The 21572-nt window shown below is 40.3% G+C and overlaps 2 protein-coding genes across 4 annotated transcripts; one reads left to right on the top strand and one right to left on the bottom strand.

Moving 5' to 3' along the window:
* The first annotated feature begins 36 nt into the window (after window positions 1-36).
* LOC119655123 (39S ribosomal protein L10, mitochondrial) lies at window positions 37-1354 on the top strand. Its single transcript, XM_038060856.1, has 2 exons — window positions 37-194; window positions 558-1354. Exons 1-2 carry the CDS (start codon window positions 173-175, stop codon window positions 1310-1312), a joined length of 777 nt encoding a protein of 258 aa, XP_037916784.1. The 5' UTR covers window positions 37-172; the 3' UTR covers window positions 1313-1354.
* A 5423-nt stretch (window positions 1355-6777) lies between these two features.
* On the bottom strand, window positions 6778-19796 carry LOC119661144 (iroquois-class homeodomain protein IRX-5). Of its 3 annotated transcripts, none has more exons than XM_038070351.1 (4): window positions 19569-19794; window positions 18415-18504; window positions 7148-7942; window positions 6778-7086 (listed from the first exon to the last, which is right to left on the bottom strand). In XM_038070351.1, exons 2-4 carry the CDS (start codon window positions 18456-18458, stop codon window positions 6936-6938), a joined length of 990 nt encoding a protein of 329 aa, XP_037926279.1. In that variant the 5' UTR covers window positions 18459-18504; window positions 19569-19794; the 3' UTR covers window positions 6778-6935. The 3 variants fall into 3 exon arrangements, with proteins under 3 accessions (XP_037926279.1, XP_037926280.1, XP_037926281.1); XM_038070352.1 differs by lacking the exon at window positions 19569-19794 and adding an exon at window positions 19388-19446; XM_038070353.1 differs by lacking the exon at window positions 18415-18504 and having other exon boundaries at window positions 19569-19796.
* Between the last annotated feature and the right edge of the window lie 1776 nt (window positions 19797-21572).

Here is a 21572-nt window from a genome sequence, read left to right on the forward strand (position 1 = left end):
GAAATGTTGCACAACTTTGGATATGAAGGTAGAGATGTTGCTGGAAACAATTATTGACAGCAAGTGGCTGTCAACTCCTTGACGTTTTAGTGAGGAGGCCGGGTTTGTTGTCCTTTTGTATTCCTCTCTGGTTGGTTTTCCGGTCTCTTGGGCTGTAAAATAGAAGGCAGATATGTCGAATTTCGCACAGAAAGGTATGAACACCAAGTGTCATTCTGATATGTCTCTAAAAATCGTCGTAGAAACCATGCAAATAACCTCAAAGTGAATTGAGAACATACAAAGTGTTCGGGGTGACCAAGAAATGCTAGTTCTAATTTGAATTACCTCTTTAATACTTGGGTTTTTTAGTTTATCTAGTTCTAAACTTCTAAGTCGGTCTCCTGAAAATAATTTCGTTATCAAGTCCATTCAATCGTGTCAGTGGAAGTGTTTAATCTACTTCAATCACTACCGAATGAGACGAGCTTTCACTCAGATCCTTGCGTTTTGAAAATTCCTAAAGAGTTACATTCATTATTTAACCAGGAGATCAACAATTGTTTCTTATTTTCCAGCTCTACTCCAAGCTCGCCTTCCACTGGCAGAGTTTAGACGATTTCGGGGCAAAATCAATATTCAGCGTCCTCGGCAGCCGCACTATGAACGAGCTCGCGTAGTAGCCGTTACAAATCCCATTTATCCAGCGCCACCGACAAATCAAAACTGTTTCAAAGAATCTGAACATAAACTCAAAACAAAAATACACAACCCATACAACGACATAATCGCTCGCGAAGTACGCAATTGGTTCGAACAATCGAAAATGGTTGCTATCTTCCATGAGAATTCAATCACTTCCGATGATCTTTTCAAAGTACGAGTTGCGTTGCATCGCGAGAACATGCAACTGAAATCCTATGGGCTGGCTGTTATTAAGAACGCCTTGGAGAATACCAAATTCGAAGCAGTTTTGTCATTATTTTGCTCGCATCACTCTATCGTTTTTTCATCAGAAGCGAAAGTTGCTCGGTTGCTTAGAATTACGAAAAGGACTCCGCAATTAATCTTAATTGGTGGAATAGTGGAAAATACTCTCCTGAGCAAAAACGAATTCACAAATTTCGCTTCGATGCCAAGTTTGCCAGTGGCACAGGCACAGCTTGTTTCTGTGCTGAACAGTGCAGCTGGTCAAATTGTAAATAATTTAGAATCGCATCAGAAATCCTTAGTGAATATGTTAGATGCCCATGCTAAACGGGAAGATGGAACAGGAGACAGCAGTACTCAGTCAGGTTCAAGTGGAGATAATACAGATGCAAAGAAAGATTAGAAATGATAATTTTAGTAAAATAAAATATTAGACAAATATGAACACTGCTTTTTACTTCGCCCTGTTATCCCGCCAATTGTCGTTTTTGAATTCAGAGTTCCTCAAAATCGCCGCCTGCAAAGAAATATTTCAAGGTGACTTTTTGGCCAAGACGAATCTATCTTTGCTTTCAATTGAACCAGTATCTTTAGTTTAGGACACATGACGATAATACTAGCGCATTTTTAAGGTTTTATGTAAAACAAAACCTTATTAGAATCGATTCTCTGTCTGTCTGTCACACACGTGCAATTCATCGGCTTAAAAATCAAAAGTCGTCAGCCGATGGAATTACAGCCGAATTGATTAAATATGGAGGCGACCAATTACATCGAGTGGTTCATCAACTTGTGCTCAAGGTATGGGACTGCGAATCAATGCCTGACGACTGGCAAAGAGGCATTATCTGTCTCATACATAAAAAGGGAGATGTCACACGGTGCATCAAATATAGAGGTATCACGTTGCTGAGTACCATCTATAAGATATTCTCCGCTATCTTGTTGGCTGGATAGCCCCATACGCTTAGAACATCATTGGCCCATACCAAAGATGCTTCACTCCAGCCAAATCAGCAACAGATCAGATTTTCTCTGTGTGCCAAGCGATGGAAAAATTGTTGGAATATGGACATCAGTTGCACCATCTATTCATCGACTTTAATGCCACGTATGATAGCATAGCCAGGGTAAAACTGTACACGGCCATGAGAGAATTCGGTATCCCGACGAAACTGATAAGACTGACTAAGCTGACCCTGACCAATGTGCGAGGCCAGATAAAAGTAGCTGAATCACTCTCAAGACCATTCGACCTTAACAACGGTCTACGACAAAGGGATGCCTTATCATGTGTCCTCTTTAACCTGGCCCTCGAAAAAGTGATCCGTGATGCTGAGGTAAATGCAAGGGGTAAGATCCTCTGTAAGTCCACTCAACTACTGACTTATGTTGATGATATCGACATCATGGGAAGAACGACCCGAGACGTACAAACTGCCTTCATCCAGATCGAGCAGGCGGCAATTGGGGCGAGATCTTGGACTGCACATCTATGAAGGCAAGGCAAAATACATGGTGGCAACGTCAGCACCAAAACCCAACCAATAACAGCAAACCGCACTGGTCAAACGGGAAGAATAAAGCAAGGAGACTACAACTTTGAGACCGTTGATAATTTCTCCTATCTAGGGTCGAAAATCACAACCGATAACAACTACGACGATGAAATCTGCGCACGGTTGTTGGCTGCCAACAGAGCTATTTCAGCTTACAATAACTGTTCCGCTCGAAACGTCTCACTATAGGGTCAAAGCTCTTACTGTACAAGACAATGATCTTGCCAGTCCTCATGTATTTCTCGGAGATTTGGGTTCTTAGTAAGGAAAATTGCGAACTCTTGGCCGCGTTTGAGAGAAGAATCCTCTGAAGAATTTTTGGCCCCCCTACATGAGGATGGACGATTTCGTAGCCTACATAACGACGAAATCTATGAGCGATACCATGACCGTTAGGTTGTGGATAAAATCCGGCTCAATAGGTTACGGTGGGCGGGTCACTTAATACGTATGGATGAGGATGATCCAGCTCGAAAAGTCTATAAGGGCAATATCTATGGTAGAAAAAGAAGACGAGGCAGACCCTTCCTGAGATAGAACGACCTACGCCAAGGTCAGGACGCCAGACAGACCTGAATTTTTGATATAAAAATCAATAAAAACCAAACCTGGCTCTCTCATATAAAATGAAAGTATGAAATTCCTTTCAGAATCGACTCTTTTTCACCCCTCGCAATAAATTCTGAAAAATTGGTGGAAGTAGAGTGCGTAGTTTCAGAGAAAAGTGTGATTTACCGCAAAAACAAATGTTTTTATTATTAAGTGAAAAAATCATTTTCTTTAAAAAAAATTTCAAAAAATAAAAAAGATAATGAGAAAATACTAAAGTACAAAAATATTGCCTTCCTCTTACTTACAGTACTGGGCAAAAAAATCCGATCAGTAGGAAAATCTGATTTTTGAGAGAAAATATCGAGCTGATAAAAAAAAGTAAATATGAGGGGTTTTTTGTATTGATATTTTGCACTAAAAATAGTTGTTCGAGAAAAAAGAACCTATGTAAAATTTTTCAGGAGGGACTTTTATTCAAAATTAGTCTACTTTACGAAAAATTGGTAAATTTGGTTTATGTTTCATATCAATCACAAAATTCGTTGTATCACGATAATTTTTTTTGTTTACTTAATAACTAAACAACAAACTCATAAATGTTTAATTAGTATTTCGTTCTACCTCCTTTTGCCTTAATTAAGGCTCTAATCCTCGCTGGCATAGATGAGCTAAGATTCTGCAGAATCTGCAGGTCAACTTCATCATTCCACGTCATTAAGAGAATTAAATCAAGTTCATGTTGGCTTTTCGGCTTTTGTTCAGCTACCTTTCTCTTCATTAGTGCCCACAAGTCTTCCATGGGGTTTAAATCCGAAATGTTCCCGGGCCAAGTCAGCTGCTTTACTGAGTTTTCGACCAGAAAGTTGCGCACTTCCAAAGCAAAAAAGGCCAAATAATTGGAAAACCTTCAATATTTCTTATAAAACAGCTAGAGAAAATAAAAAAAATATTACTTACAACGTGGGACCTATGACAGGGCGCAGAATCGTCCTGAAAGATGACTCCTCTTGAATACTGATATTGCTCTTCAATTCAAGGTATCAGATGCTCCTCTATGATTCGTTTATAGGTTGCACCATTGACTTTTCCATAAACTAATGAAAGTGCTTTCATACCATAAAACGAAAAACAGCCCCAGATCATCCTGCTCACCAGCTGGCGTACTGTTATCTGAACACACTTCCCACTGTATCGCTCACCTGATCTTCTCCATACGTGGTGGATCCGATCCGACCCAAAACTATCAAATCGGGATTCATAGGAGAATATTGCTGTTCTGATTCTTCCATTTAAAAAACTCTTCTTTGCGGGACGTCGGCCATGAAATCCTCCCAGTCTGAGCTCACAACGAACCGTTGATGTATCAATTTCTGCGCCAATGGCATCCTTGAGCTCCTTTTCAATGTCTGATGAGCTTTTAAAATGATTCCGCAGGCAGAATCCCCGCACCAGTCTGTCCTCAGCTGATGTAATCTTTCTTGGCTTTCCAGAACTCCGTTTCCGAGCAGTAGACCCAGTGGCCTGGAATTCTTTTAAAATATCATCTACAGAGGACTGACTAAAGCCCACAACGACCGCTATTTTTTGTGTGCTATATTTTTTATGAAATAACGTAATTATTTCTCCTTTGTCGATATCCCTCATTTTTCGTGCTTTTGCCATGTTTTTTATTTAACGCACTTCAAAAACTTACCACTTCGAAATACTACAATCTAGCCGTGCAAATATTTTCTTCACATCTGTATTTATACAACAACAAAAAAAACTGCTTGTCAATTCAAATTAAAAAAAGGAATTTACGCGAGATTAAGTAGTGCGCACTTATTATTATTCTGTTAAGGGAAAGTCGCACCGCGTCCTTGAAGTACTATTGTGCCCCTTTTACAGGTTACAGTGTACCTGTTGATCATAGTATCTCAAGCAGGCCTGTAACCGTTAGGAACTTTAGTATGTTCCCCACTTCCAGAAGTTTCAGCTTTGCATCTGGTATTAAGTGTTCTCCCAGATGTATCGACCTACTTTGCACAAGTGCCGGACACTGTCCCAGGACGTGCATAGAGGTTTCGTCCTCCTCCTCACAGAACCTGCAGGCAATGTCCGTAGATATCCCTAGCTTCCCTAGGTGGTAGTTCAGCCGACAATGGCCAGTGAGAATTCCCACTATGATTCGAAGGTTCTTTTTGGAGTGCGCACTTAACTGACCACATTTTTTTGCCCAGTACTGTAAATATTAAGTAAGCAGTTTTTCACTATCTGGCTACGAATTTCAACCCCATGCTCTTAAGAGGCTGTTTTAACTTAATGTTGACATGATCAATATTGATCCCCTTGTCTGGGGCTTGTCTGTAAATTTTCACCATCTCGTGCGCGTCTAGTTTTTTGAGGCCTTTTGTCATTACTTCGTTCTTAGTGATTACACAGCAGCACTGTCACTGCCAATTTGGACCTATTTGCAATTTTTCTTTCGGGCAGTAGAGAGGAAATTCCGGGCCTCTATTCACCCCCTCTTATCAGACTTATTTCCTTTAGGTGTCCTTCCATTCTCATGCCAAACAGTCTTTCGATCGTGAATATCTGGGTAAAAATATTGTTTTTGCTTTTACTGGATTTTCTACCTTCAAAATATAATACTTAGTACTCGATTAGTTGATTCGCGTTGGAGGTGTTCGTAAAATGGTTTCATTAGTGCAAACCATTTACACTGACTTTGCTAAAGCTTTCGACACTGTAAATCACAAGATTCTTCTATCCAAACTCTCGTCTCTAAACGTTCCCATACCACTTGTTTTATGGCTTGCCTCTTATCTTTCCAACTGATCCTGCCGCGTCTCTTTTGACGGCTGTACTCCCGCTCCTTCTCCCTCCTTCTGGCGTCCCACAGGGATCTATTCTGGGTCCTTTGGTATTTTTATTTTTTATTAATGACCTTCCTCTCCTCCTTACTTGTCCCTGTTTGCTCTATGCAGACGACCTTAAGCTGTTTTCCGCTATATCGTCGCCTATGGACTGTGTTTCCCTTCAATCTAACCTGGACACTCTGGTTCGTTGGTGCTCGACTAATGGTTTAGCGCTAAACGTCAGAAAGTGTCACTCTATTTGCTAGGGAGTAGCATCCTCACCCACTTCTTTTCCCTACTCTCTTAACGGACATTCCTTATTCTGCTTAAATTCCATTCAAGACCTCGGAGTCACTTTCGACAATAAGCTCCGCTTTGACACCCATTGCCTCGAGGTCATCAATCGAGCAGCAAAATTGTCAGGCTTTATACTTCGCTTGTTCTCCGATTTTGATTCCATCCAACCCTCCTTAGCTCTCTTCAATTCCCTCGTGAGGAATACCCTTGAGTATTGCTCCGTGATCTGATCACTATCCCGTAACTGTGATTGTCTTCCCCTTGAAAATGTGCAACGTAAATTCACCCGTTCCCTCTTCTTTAAGAAAAGCTTCCCTCGTGTGAACTACCCCTCGCGCGTAGATCCCTACTAAAAACTTTTCACGGAAACGGCTACACTTATTGAGATGGAATTTGGTGGACATAAACACACACATGCTTGCTATAAAATCCCAGAGTATCAGATTTTGGTAAGCTCCTTTCGATACAAAGTCATGTCTGAAAAAAAAATCGCGGCAGCGCCCGTATGTGAAAGCCACTCTTCGGGCTCATATAATTCTTTGAAAAAGGATGCAAAGAAAAACAGAAAATACATAAATACATAAATAATTTCTTTTTATTAGAAGTTGAAATTTATCCTTCGCGTGGAATGCCTTTTTCAAAGGTCCTATAAAACTGAGTAACAAAAATAAAAATAAACATAAATAAATGTAACCGCTAGCGTTGCAAGTATATATTCCCTGACAGTCAGCACCTTGTTTTCCAGTCGTGCGAAGGATATCGTTATGGTCTTTCAGAAGTGTTAGGCGGTAGAGTTCAATAGCCTCTGCCTATAGTTGCATGCCAAGGTCGCCAACGCTTCAGCAGCATCTAACTCTTCCTTTTGGTGAATTGTAGCAATTGAATGTGTGTAGTCTTGTGATGATTTTGAGCGGTGTTTCTCGGGTTTCGGTCTGTAATATTATCTCCATTAGTACCTATGAAAATGATAAGGATGTTAACTTTAGGACTTACCTATTGGAATTCCAATCTATGTAGTTATGCTTGTTGGGCGTGAAATTTGCAGCGCTTTCTAACCACTTCGAAAGTTCGGGGCTGGGTGATATTGACGTTCCTTGATTGGTATCGCGTAAGTATTTCTCCATTATTTGCTGCTTATATTTAGGATTGCTGGAAGGGTTTTGCTGATATTTCAGGGATTCTTCATCCATTACTGAGAATTTTTCATCAGTAGTTGAGCTTATTTGGAAGCATTGTGGCTGGGAAGTCCATGCATAATAATGAGGTCCTGGTCCTGAACAACTACCTCCGCTATCCGCATAGAATTCATTCAGGTATTGGCCATTTTGTTCCGAAACTCTGTGATTACAAAACTCCATGTTGCTATTACTATAAGCGGTTGAATATTCATTTTGCCTTTCGGGTGGTTCCAGATTGCTGCAGGAATAAGATCCAGAGTCGGACAATTGTGAACTATGTTCGTCATCTCCCCAAATACTATCGTTTGAGCAGATGCTGAATTGCTCAACATTTCCTTTGGCATTGGTGTTGTAATTTTTTATTAAATGTCCCCAAGATTTCTTGCTCGGTTCCCGCTTTGAGTTCTTCAATTTTCGTCGCCAATTTGCAAACCAATTACAAATCTGTGTGTAAGTCAACCCAGTTTCTTGGGCCAATAGTTTCTTTTCTTCGCGTGTAGGATATGGATTATCCCTTCGTCTGACTAGCCACTCTTTCAGCATACGCTTGATTTCGGGTGTGAATAATCTTTTCACTGGTCGATGTATATCGCCTGGAGGCCATGCTCGTCTGTGAATTGGAATTAATTAATTTGAATGGATGTTGTCTTATTTTTTTTATGTAGAGAGAAATAAAACTCATTTCCTCAGCACTTTGAAAAACCTTTAACGCAGTAATATAAGAAACAAAAACACCATAGAATCCAAAGGTTTAGCAATTCGATTGGAGGGACCTTTGTAGTCTTCCTTTAATAAAATATTGATGACTCTGGTTTTGTTATTTTCTGCCCGTATGCAGGCTCTTCTATGGTTGTGGATAAAATCCGGCTCAATAGGTTACGGTGGGCGGGTCACTTAATCCGTATGGATGAGGGTGATCCAGCCCGGAAAGTCTATAAGGGCAATATCTATGGCAGAAAAAGAAGAAAAGAAGACGAGGCAGGCCCTGCCTAAGGTGGAGCGATGGCGTAGGTTAGGATGCCAGACAGCTTTTAAGGATATCGAATTGGTGGAGCTCGGCACAAAACCGGGATGTCTGGAGTTCCTTACTAAGGCAGGCCGGTTGTTGCGCCGTTGATGATGATGATGCAGGCTCTTCAGTTGAGAAAGCCGGGAGTGGCTCTTCAGGGCCCAGAGTGACTCGACTTACAGAATGAGGTAGGTTGTGCAATTTCCATAGGGGAGGGGGCATAATTTTCATCTTATCTACCTACGGCGTACATATTTGCTGTGTAAGAGGAATAGCTCGACTATAGCTGGATTTGGCGTCAGGAAGCGTTAAATTTTGGGAAACGATCAAACTCGGGTTTGGAACCACCTTATTTCGGGGAGCGTTTTTCTCTATCGTCCCTTTTAAAACCACAAAGTTTATGTGACATTCCTTTTACCACCCCAATTTTCCGTGATTTCCATAGTTTCTGTTATTGTCTCAAATGTAATAGTTTTCTTTTGATTAATACACCACATTCAAATATTTTCGGAGAGAGAGTTTGTAGGAAACTAGGTGCTGTTAACGGTGGTCATTATAACTTCAGTTCGCTAAAAACACTTTTATTGGGATAAAGACTCTTCTAGGAGGCGGGGAATAAGAGTTTGTTTAAAATATACTTGTCCAAAAAGGCAACTGAAACAGATTAAAACTTCTGTGTTAGCAACTTGCAAATTCCAAAACGGGCGAAGGTTGGTTTTTGGAATATTCACACGCTTCTTGACAACAATATCGAGGGCTCCCCAGAAAACTCATTTTCTTAAACTCGAATGAATATTCTAGCAAAACCGGTTGGATATTTTTTTGGTTAAGTCAGTTAAGATAATGGAACTTTTCTTTCTCACGCGGGATTATACTACTGTACTATAACAAACCTTTTTGAAATTATTAGCAGAAAGCAGATATCATTTGCGAGACTGCGGTCTAGAATGACGAGCACCTCAATTGTACAATTCTCCGTAGTTACAGAGGGAAAGAAGGTTTGCTATGAGTAATAAAATTCAGTCCAGGAAAAGTTTCCTAACGGTAATATTGTGATCTTGATTGAAAATTCAACAACAGCTTGTTTGAATGTGATGGAGAAAAACCATATATGGTGGCTGGTGGTTTTCCGCACTTTTCTGTATCCTGCCATTGGTGGCATATTATTCGTTCGCAGATCCAAGAGCTTAGTTTGGATTATATCCGTCATATCACGATCAAGAGTACAGTCCAGCAAGGGTCTAGTTTATCGTCGATAATTATTTCTTTTGGCCATCTGTAACGGATTTCAATCGCTTTGTCTGGAAGACATGAAGAGTTCAATGGACTATGACATAATTTTTTATACACCTCCACTATTACAATAATTCGCTAGTTGACTATCCTATGCGACAAAATCCACTGTCCCAGGACTCCAGCTTAAAGGAAGGCCAAGGGAGTCAAAATTAAACAGAAATTAGGAACACCCACCGGAAAGTTAGTCAATCATGCTGAAATGAAGGATTTTCGGTAGATAGGAATCTGTATGGAAAGTTGAGATCCGCTAATAATATGCGAACACCGAGTTAATAATAAGTTGCAACTCATGTCTTCTGTATCTGTACTCTACGTTGTCGTCCCACCGGTGGACTGTCGTAAAAAAGTAGTGTCGATAGGCCCGTGCCTCAGTTTTTACTGTATCTGCGCGTAGGCAATTTCAGTTCCTGTTTTCTTGCGTCATTCTGCGTAACCTTATGCAACCCTCCACCTCAACCATTAATACGCTTAAGCTTCTAGCATTATTCTTGGTTCATCAAAACAGTGAGAATTACATAAAAGTTGTTCCCCTGGTAGGCCGTGTCTGGAGCGCTGCGTAGGGTGGGTAAGTTCGTCGGTTGTTAATCCTTTTGTTTTCGAACTGCCATGCCTGATTTTTTTTGGTTTTGCGCCGAGGTCCACCAATTCGATATCCCTAAAAGCTGTCTGGCGTCCTGGCCTACGCCATCGCTCCATCTTAGGCAGTGTCTGCCTCGTCTTCTTTTTCTACCATAGATATTGCCCTTATAGACTTTCCGGGTGGGATCATCCTCATACATACAGATTAAGTGACCCGCCCACCGTAACCTATTGAGCCGGATTTTATCCAAAAACGGAAGGTCATGGTATCACTCATAGATTTCGTCATTGTGTGTGATTTCATCATCGTAGCTGTTATCGGTTGTAATTTTCGACCCTAGGTAGGAGAAATTGTCAACGGTCTCAAAGTTGTATTCTCCTATCCTTATTCTTCTTCGTGTTTGACCAGTGCGGTTTGATGTTGTTGGTTGATTCGTCTTCGGTGCTGACGTTGCCACCATATATTTTGTCGTGCCTTCATTGATGTGCAGCCCAAGATCTCGCACCACAAGCCGCCTGCTCGATCTGGATGAAGGTAGGTTGTACGTCTCGGGTCGTTCTTCCCATGATATCGATATCGTCAGCATAGGCCAGTAGTTGGATGGACTTGAAGAGGATCGTACCTCTTGCATTTACCTCAGCATTCTGGATCACTTTCTCGAGGGCCAAGTTAAACAGGACGCAAGATAGAGCATCCCCTTGTCGTAGACCGTTTTTGATGTCGAATGGTCTTGAGAGTGATCCTGCTGCTTTTATCTGGCCTCGCACATTGGTCAGAGTCAGCTTAGTCAGTCTTATTAGTTTCATCGGGATACCGAAGTCCCTCATGGCCGTGTACAATTTTACCCTGTACCGGCCGGCTATGCTATCATAGGCGGCTTTAAAGTCGATGAACAGATGGTGCAACTGTTGCCCATATTCCAGCAGTTTTTCCATCGCTTGCCGCAGAGAGAAAATCTGATCTGTTGCTGATTTGCCTGGAGTGAAGCCTCTTTGCCAATGATGTTCTGGGCGTATGGGGCTATCCTGCGTAGCAAGATAACGTAGAATATCTTATAGATGGTACCCAGCAACGTGTACCTCTATAATACACCACCACCACTGTGTGATAACTCCCTTTTTATGTATGAGACAGATAATGCCTCGCTGCCAATCGTCAGGCATTGATTGGCTGTCCCATACTTTGAGCACAAGTTGATGAACCACTTTGTGTAACTGGTCGCCTCCATATTTAACCAATTCGGCTGTAATTCCATCGGCTCCTGACGACTTATGATTTTTTAGCCGATGCAGAATTACACGAACTGTTTCTCCTAAACTTGGTGGTGGCAGTATTTGTGCGTCGTCTTCGGTTGGCGGGACCTCCAACTCACCGATGTTCTGGTTGTTCAGTAGCTCATCAAAGTACTGAACCCATCGCTCCAATATGTCAATTCTGTCGGAAATCATCTCGGCAGGATGAGCATCGAGGTGTATAAGGCTTCATCCTGCTGACTTGTCGGTAAAACCTCCGCGCCTGGTGCGGTTGCTCCCTGTACTTTTCTAGTTCACAGACTTGTTGGTTCTCCCAGGATTGAGAGCTGTGCGTACTTCTTTTGCTTTTATTTGTAATTATTGGCAATAAAATTGATTACACGTTAAGATTTCAATTCATTGCTGCTTCATTTTAAAGTTAGTGGTGCCTTCATCATATTTTAGTGCTCACAAAGTTTGTGAGGGGCCTACTTCTCTTTCCTCGAGGTTTCACTAAAAACTCAGAAACTGAAAAAGGGACATCGAAATATAAATAGGCCCTGAGGTGAGACACTCCATTTAGCGCTGAGGCAAATCCAGGTATCATATAGATGCAATTCATTACAGGCTATTGCATTAACAGTAGTATGCTGATCAATTCTATAACCAACCGCAATTTTAGGATGTTACCAACTTCTAAGTGTTTCAGTCCAGCATGTGGTATTAAGTACACTATCGGTACATTAACCTTCTTCGCACATGTGCTGGGCATTGTTCTAGAATCTATATTGTTTCATCACCCTTCTCAGTGGGGTTTACACAATCCTCCGTGTGTTTTGGCTCATATTTCCCCCATGAGTATCCTGGACAGTTCCATTCCTGGTACATTCATCCAGTAGAGTTCCCTAAATAATACACTTTCCTACCTTATTGCCATAAGAATGAACCTCTTCCCAATTCTACTGGAAGATTCTGGTCTGCCATTCCCTTGTTGGCCATTCATTTGCTATCTGATTGTCTTCTGTCCCAATATGATCTGGAACCCAAATATTCAGGACCTTATTGTGCCATATTTAATTTATTAAGTCATTCCCATAGCAGTCTATAGTGCACTTTTTTGGACTTACGTGGTCCCGATGGTCTAAAATTTTTAAAAATCATTTTTTTGTTGTATTAATCTTTCGAAGGTAGGCAGTTCGCTCGTTTCGTCAGTGAATGCATTGTTCGTAGCGAAACAACTGTTCCGGTCCTTCTCCGAAATATGCGCACCTGTATAGTCCCCATAAGTAATACTAACATCATATGTTGTTTACCTGAGTTGATCAGTACAATTTTTCATGTTCACTAAACAACCTTAAACAGTTTAAAGCAAAGTATCATAAAATATGGATAAAATACAAGGCAGTGGTACTTCTAGGCGACCATCTTTTAAAGCGCCTAAAAGATTTTTCAAAGAGAATCAGCAGCTGAAAATACGACAAATTTTATAAGCCGGGAGTGACCAATTAGAAGTAAATGTTAACCCTACTTTCAATTATTGTATTCTGTAAGCATTCAGAAGGAATTTTATATGGTGCTGGAATCGCTGATTAACTGTAAGTATTTAACATGTTTTTAAGATCTTTGAAAATATCTATACCTAAAACTTTAAACCCATTTATCTCCAAACTTCATTTTTCGTCATAATGTTATGGAATAAAAAAAACTATTCAACCGAACCACTTGACATTTGAATATGCTATTCACAACATGAACTGCTATGTCCAAAACTAGAACCATTTTTTTTATTCCAAAAATTTCGTATTTTTTTAATTAAATAATTGGTAACAAAATCCTCGATTTTTAGAGATTCTTTTTCAAAAACGCGCTATTTTGTCAATTTTTCATTTTTTTTCTGTTTTTTAGTCCCAGACATAACTCATACTGATTAATAATATTTTTGGTCTTCATTTTTTAAATAAATAGAATATAATTAATATTGCCTAGGTCCTATTTTTCGGAAGGGTCAACTTCAGAGGCATTTTTACAAAACTGTTTTTTTAAGTTTCAAAAAACCACCAGGACCTCTTAAGTACCTTGATAGCTGCCTTGCTGTCAGTCAGGATGGCAATATTATCCCATTATAGTTCCTTTGGAGGTGTATATAATGTATATTTCCGCCTAAAATCTGCTAGTGTGTTTACTCATTGGTTCAAATCACGTTTTCTTTAGACAATTGAACCCTGTCCCTTTGACCATCAGTGTACCAGGTAATCAGCCATAGGTAATTGTAACACCTTGCCAGTCCGTCATGTTCCGTTTTAAATTTCTTATCGAAATGAAACTCAATTGTCATGTTATCCCCGGCTATTATTATAGTAATTTGGGATATCCCCTAGAAAGGATGTCAATCCTTTTCCGATTTAGGTAACTCTCCGCCTAGCTGGTACCTCAAGACATTCTGAAGATTACCCTCCTTACCAGCACATGCATGTGAAGATTAAACAGGATCTTTAGGAATACCGTTAAGCATATTCTCATCGACCCAGTAACACAAACACAAATCGGTCTTTGAAGATTACGTAACTCACTGAAGGCTGTGCTCATTGTGGTTCTGCTTGCCCAGACTACTGCCTCTTAGGTAATCATTGGCCTTATTATTGAAGTATATATCCACTATATTACGATTGCATTAACTCTTCGTCATCATAATGTATAATGACTTCGTCATCATAATGTATAATGTATACGCTCCCTGTTATAAGTTGGCTGGGGTTTCACCGTAAGACTAAACAAGTCGGGAAATCGAAACCTGGACGCTTCAGGTAGGTTTTGTTTATTTCTTTTATAAAGATATTTGAGTGTGAGTTTGTCCCAATAGTACGTAACACGTAATATACGTATATATTATGTGAGAATATCCATTTTCGGGTGATTTTAAAATCCAAATCTTGAATTTCCAAAGAAGTGACTACTTTGACCTATTATAACTTTGTTAGTAATAGTGCGAATTCCACTAAACTTGGCAGGGCCAAGCTCTAAATTATTGCTGCAAAATTTCGTGCTAGGATGAACTTTAGGGGGGTTCTGCAGCCAATTACTGAAAATTATACTAATGTGCTATTTTTAGCTTTATTTGAAGGGATATCTGCATGGAAAGTATTTCGGTGCCTAGCCATCATATAGTGACAGCCTATTGATTTTTTTCAAAATTTTCGGTTGGATAGTTTCTGAGAATAGCCCCGTTGAATAAATGATTACTTTCGACCCCCCGAACTTCCCGTGTTTCCAACAAATGTCAAAACTAAGACCAGCTTCGGAAAGTACTAACCGAAACCTTTCATTTGATACCCCACATAACTATATTTAGTGAAAAAAATGTACACCCCTCTTTTGCATGTATGGGGACCTCCCCCTAAATTCGGCGTAACAGGATGTAACTCACTGTATGCGTGAGCGTTCCTACCTTTCCGCCAAATTTGGTGTCAATCGCTGCTATAGTCTCAAAAAAAAATGTGTGGGACGGACAGACAGGCAGACAAGTTTTACAGGTTATGGAAAAATTGCAGCGGGCATGCGATGTCGCTATGCCTCGGCGTAGCACTTTCCGAAGACGAAATCCTAATTTCTGGCGGAATTCAGAAATTGGGGAATGTCGGAAAAAGTACTTACCTGAGTTCGAGTAGCTACACGTGTGATATAAAAATGTAAGGAAAAAATTGCAAGTAGCTATCACAAAGAGCAAATCCGAACATTTCAAGCGGATGTGTACTGAAGCTGACTATAACCCATGGGGTGGCGGATACAGGTCGGTGATGTCATCACTAAAAGACGAGCGTTCCCCACCGATTACTTGTCCAGAGTTGTTGCAGAATATAGTGAACACTCTGTTCCCAGTAGATGTGAACTGTACAAGCCTTCCTGCAGTAATCTTTCAATTTTAAGACTTCGGCTAACAAACTACCTCCTAATTCAAACCATTCTGCAATGTTTCCAAATCTTTACTGCACGAAGCAATCACAGGAATTCTCGCATATCCTAAATTATCTGATGGGTCCCAAAACAGCTGACAGAACAACAAAAATTGAATCAAGTGTAGACCTCCAAAGTGTTTTTGGAGCGCTGCAGACTCGAAAGCTATGATTTTCTCTACGTTGTCATTGGAGATTAAACTTGAGTTGCCCGTTAAACTCCAGAAACCAAAAGACCCTCCGTTAAAAAATTCAAAACCACAATTTCAGCCGAAATGACATCATCTGTATTTTGAGAACCATAAAGCATAATTTTGATGAATGTCTGGTTCAGAGGGGAAGGGGGTCAGCAACGCGGCAAGATATAGCGAGACCCTAAATAAATTGAAAAGGATGATTCACAATTGAAGAAGGGGCATGCTGACAAAGGGAATATGCTTGCTGCACGACAATGCCGACTTCGTACGGTCAACGCCACAAAGCAATTCCTGGACTCGTTTGGATGGGACGTTTTGAAACACCCCCGCACTTTCTTGACCTGGTGCCTTCAGATTGGCATTCCACTCATTTCCCTGAAGATGCATATGAACCAAAAAATGTTTTCAACGGACTAAGAAGTGAAGGCGGAGTTGGAGAAGTAGCTAAAGCAACTGGCGAGAGACTTTTTGGAGGTAGGCTTTAAAAAATTGATCCTTATGAGTATAGGAGAAACATTCATCGGCCTAAAAATCATAAGTCGCCAGGAGCCGATGGAATTACAGCCGAATTAATTAAATATGAAGGCGACCAGTTACACCAAATGGTTCATCAACTTATGCTCAAGGTATGGGACAGTGAATCAACGCCTGACGATTGACAATGAGGCATTATCTGTCCCATACATAAAAGGGAGATATCCCACAGTGCAGCAATTATAGAGGTATCACGTTGCTGAGTACCATCTATAAGATATTCTTCACTATCTTGCTAGGCCGGATAGCCCCATATGCCCAGAATATCATTGGCCCATACCAAAGAGGCTTCACTCCAGGGAAATCAGCAACAGATCAGATTTTCTCTGTGCGGCAAGCGATGGAAAAGCTGTTGGAATATGGACAACAGTTGCACCATCTATTCATCGACTTTAAAGCCGCCTATGATAGCATAGCCAGGGTAAAACTGTACACGGCCATGAGAGAATTCGGTATCCCAACGAAATTGATAAGACTGACTAGGCTGACCCTGACTAATTTGCGAGGCCAGATAAAAGTAGCAGGATCACTCTCAAGACCATTCGACATCAACAACGGTCTACGACAAGGGCCTATCATGCCCTATCATGCGTCCTTTTTAACCTGGCCCTCGAGAAAGTGATCCGTGATGCTGAGGTAAATGCAAGAGGTACGATCCTCTTCAAGTCCACCCAATTACTAGCCTATGCTGACGATATCGACATCATGGGAAGAACGACCCGAGACGTACAAACTGCCTTCATCCAGATCGAGCAGGCGGCAATTGGGGCGAGATCTTGGGCTGCACATCAATGAAGGCAAGATAAAGTATATGGTTGGAAGACAGCATCGAAAAACAACCAACCAACAACATCAAACCGCACTGGTCAAACACGAAGAAGAATAAGGATAGGAGAATACAACTTTGAGACCGTTGACAATTTCTCCTATCTAAGGTCGAAAATCACAACCGATAACAACTACGATGATGAAATCCGCGCACGGTTGTTGTCAGCCAACAGAGCCTATTTCAGCTTACAAAGACTGTTTCGCTCGAAACGTCTCACCATAGGGTCAAAGCTCTTACTGTACGAGACTATGATCTTGCCAGTTGTCATGTTTTCCTCGGGAATTTGGGTTCTTAGCAAGAAAAATTGCGAACTCTTGGCCACGTTCAAGAGAAGAATCCTCCGATGAATTTTTGGCCCCCTACATGAGGATGGACGATTCCGTAGCCTACAATGACGAAATCTATGAGCGATACCATGACCGTCCGGTTGTGGATAAAATCCGGCTCAATAGGTTACGGTGGGCGGGTCACTTAATCCGTATGGTGAGGATGATCCCACCCGGAAAGTCTATAAGGGCAATATCTATGGTAGAAAAAGAAGACGAGGCAGACCCTGCCTAAGATGGAGCGATGGCGTAGCTCAGGACGCCAGACAGCTTTTAGGGATATCGAATTGGTGGACCTCGGCGCAAAACCGGGATATCTGGAGTTCCTTATTAAGGCAAGCTTAGACCGGATACCAGTTGTTGCGCCGTTGATGATGATGATGATAGCAATGCCATTTTTTTAAATAAGCCTACACAAATTGAGTAAACTTACTTTCTGGGCGTGCCTTGTCAAAACATTCTGAGATATATATTAAACGGATAAGTTATGTTAACATTGCCTAAAATATTTTCTGGGTAAATACAAGTATTGTGGTCATCGAAACAGAACAGAACTAAAACTTTTTTCACCGAGAAAAAAAGGTAACATGAACAAGTCCAAGGGGGGATATAAAAGTAGAAATTGCGATGTGAGCTTTGGTGTTGTGGGTTGTTACTTGGAAAACTTTTCAAATAAGGAATAAATAGTCGTTTATCAGTAAGCGTTCACAAATTTTGAATCTCTATCGATAAACGTCAAAAATTGAATGAAAAAGGCACTAGCAATCTTTAGTTTTATTACTTGACGATTGTACGTCTATTAAAGAACAGAAAAACAACACATTTTATACTTCTCATAAAAATATTTAGGAACACACCATAAAGTTTATGACGTCAAGAAACATTTTTGTGATTTGAACAATCATGTTCACATCGGGATGATGTTAGAAGATTTGAGACAGTACTTTCAAAAATTTATTTTTTCACTTGGGAATGCTTTTTTCAAGCGAATACGAAATTTTTTCAAAGTCATGCAAATTCGATAATGGATCACACTTTTCAAAATTATTTTTTCATGTTTCAAGAAAAGCAGAAATTCAAACTTCAATCAAACAACACAATATTTTTTTCTGTTTTTCAATCAACCAACCTACTATGTCGACGATTCCTAACGGGTCTTGATGGCTTTTCCATCTGATTAACTCGTAAAATGAGATACTATTCCGGTTCCGAAAGAATCCTATCAAAAGATATCAAAAGAAAGTCATGAAAATGTGTGTGACTAGAAAATAAATCTCACAAATGAAAAATTCACACAAAAACATGGAAAAATTCAAATTTTCAAAGATTTGTCGTTAGATGTATGATATTATTGTTAAAAAACACGAAATGTGAGAGCACACGAGAGAAAACTTATTTTCAAGAGAAAATCGGGTACCTAAGGAAAAGTGGGACAATATCGCGTCACAATAATGCGACACTATTCCGTGTCGCATGCGCATCACGGGAGATTTTCACTCACAGTGAATGTTGCTTATGAGAATCTGAGAAAATTAGGAACATTTAGAAAGTTGTACAGTGTTCAAACGATGTCTTCGTATAGATTCTCTACAATTTTAGAAAAAGATACTTTGATAAAGAAGCCACCAACTTCACAAAGGTCGACTCATTATCAATGACGACAAGATAGTCGTTAGTTCATCTGAAACCCTTGATCACGATCGGAAAATTTCTCTATTGATTGAGTACCTTTTCATATTTCATATCCTTTTTAGCGCAAATCATCTGAAGCCCAGATCAACTCTAATCAAATGCTCACTTCGTTCCAACCAGTATCAAACCGTACCAACACGATTGCCACCTACTGTGACTTAATCCATTCATCTAGATCCACTCGCCTTGCGTACCAAATTTAAATATTCTTGGTCGCACGCGATAGTGTTAGTAGTCGGACATTTTTTCCTTGTATTTTAAATATATAAATTTTTTGATGTTCTTTATCATGTAAAGGTTGAAATGACCTATAACGCAACGGAATTTCGGAACTAAAGCGCCTCTAGGGGTTAAAGCTATGTCCTTAAAAGCTATTCCATAAACAACAATTCAATTAAATTAATAATTACGCAATGTGAAGTCGAAAACATCTCGAAATTCACGTTAACTAGTTTCTACTCCAAGAGTTAGGCGTATTTCTCCAACGGCAGGTGAGTAATGGAAGCCAAAGGATTGCTCAAGCCAAAAATAGCTGGTTTTAGGTGACAAATCGACACTTTAATAAAGGAATTATCAAAAACATAAACCCACCTTGGAATTATGTCACGAGAGTAAATTTGTTTTCACGTTTTCACCACTTTACAGTATTTTCCTTAGTAAAATTACTCGAAAAAAACACGACTAGAATGTAACAATGTTCCTTGAGGGAGTTCTCACTTCCGATTCAAGAGTTGGACACAGTCACAGCAACGCCACCTTACTCAATCGAAATGATAATCTCGAATTTCTGTCGCCCACCTTATTTTGATGAACTTTCAAAAGACTTTCCGCTGTTTTCCACTCACTCGATCCCAGAATGCAGAGGAAGACAGAAATGTGTATATGGGGAGGAAAATGCCGATGAAAATGACAATGTCAAGACGAAATGAGAGAGAGTAGCCACTTATCTAGGAAGCAAGACATCTTGAGTGTGATCACTTAAGATGTTTCAATATTCTTTTGTCGCCTTGGCTCATGTGCATAGTTGTTTTTGGTAATACTGAATTTTCCGAAGGAGGTGAAATGTGATGACCAGGTGGACTTAATGTGCAGTTCTTGGATCATTTAATGGACTCCTTTCAGTTTGCTTATTTTTCCAATCTCTGAAAAGCAACATTTGATTCTTAATTTCCGACAGTGATTCAATCAATAAAATACATCATGTCATTCGCTTCATGTTTTCCAATGATCACCGTTAAAATGGAAATGAAAAATTTCTGGTTGTTCACAACACGATTTGAGGAAAGGACCTGCCGATATGTATATACATTTCCGAACTATGTCTCGTGGTCCATTTCTATCATCCACACCTGCGCCACATGAATTTTTTTCTAGATATTCAATAGCATTTGGTAGCATAAGGATACCCAGGGTCGGCAGAGCCCTATGAAGAAATATGATAAATCCAATTAGAAACGTCTTACGTGCCAAAGAACATAAAATAACTTTTGTTTATGGATTGAGGAGCCCTAAGTCTTCATATATTTGATGTCGGACCGTTTGATCCGGTCCGAAGAGCGACTTATTCCCACTTTTTATGGTCCGCGGACTCTTTTTTTTTTTGGGTTTGACACCCAAATTTCAAAAGTTAAAAGAGGGACGAAGACGGTTACGGTTACGTACGTTTCGAATTATAAAAGGGAGCGTACAACACTTGCGAGGCGCTTCGGTTACGCTGCTCCCAAGGCAGAGGTGAGGCAGCATCTGATGAGTTGCCTCTGCCCTTGTACGACACCGTAGCCGCCTCGTCTCTCTTTTACTCTTTTAATTTTTTAAGTTTGGGTGTTACAGCCAAGAAAGGCTCCGTGAACCATAAAGAGTGAGGCAAGTTGCTCTCCATTTGACCCGGTCCGACATCAAATGGATGCGGACTTAGGACTCCTCAATCCCTAAGCAAAAACTGTCTAACTGCGACAAGCTTTGGTCCGAGCTGTGGGCGGATTTGCATTGAATGTAATTCGCACCCTTGTTGAGTTTTCCGAATTATAAAAGGGAGCGTATAACACCTGCGAGCCGCTTCGGTCACGTTGCTCCCAGGGCAGAGGTGAAGCAGCGTTAGATAATCTGCTTCGAATCTGTCTCACCTAGCTTAACTGTTCGCTCGTTATATGGACACCAAAAACTCTTCTCTGGGGCGTAGCACTACCACATATAGGGATATTTGATCAACCTAGTCGACCAAAACTAGTTTTGGTGTTAATTAGTTTTAATTATGTTGCCAGAAGTGATTTTAAGTCAACTTTTTTTGTTTATTTGTATTTCAATTTTATCCAACTTAGCTTGTACACATTAGACAGATTCTGCCCTGACGTCAGGCAAGTCATGGTCACTAGATTGAAGCATGGAAATGGTTTCTCTCGCAAAAGGTTCCGATGTTTTCCTTTTTTGTAGCCTCATAGCTGTCATTGCTGGATCAGATTTCAAAAGCAGTCTGTAAATAAGATAAGATGGTAGACATTTAATTGCAGAAAATTCATTTTCACTTGTTTAAATGTTAAGGCACCTAACATATCCAGCATCATCATCATCAACGGCGCAACAACCGGTATCCGGTCT

This window comes from Hermetia illucens, chromosome 1 (assembly GCF_905115235.1).
Source record: "Hermetia illucens chromosome 1, iHerIll2.2.curated.20191125, whole genome shotgun sequence".
Taxonomy (NCBI): domain Eukaryota; kingdom Metazoa; phylum Arthropoda; class Insecta; order Diptera; family Stratiomyidae; genus Hermetia; species Hermetia illucens.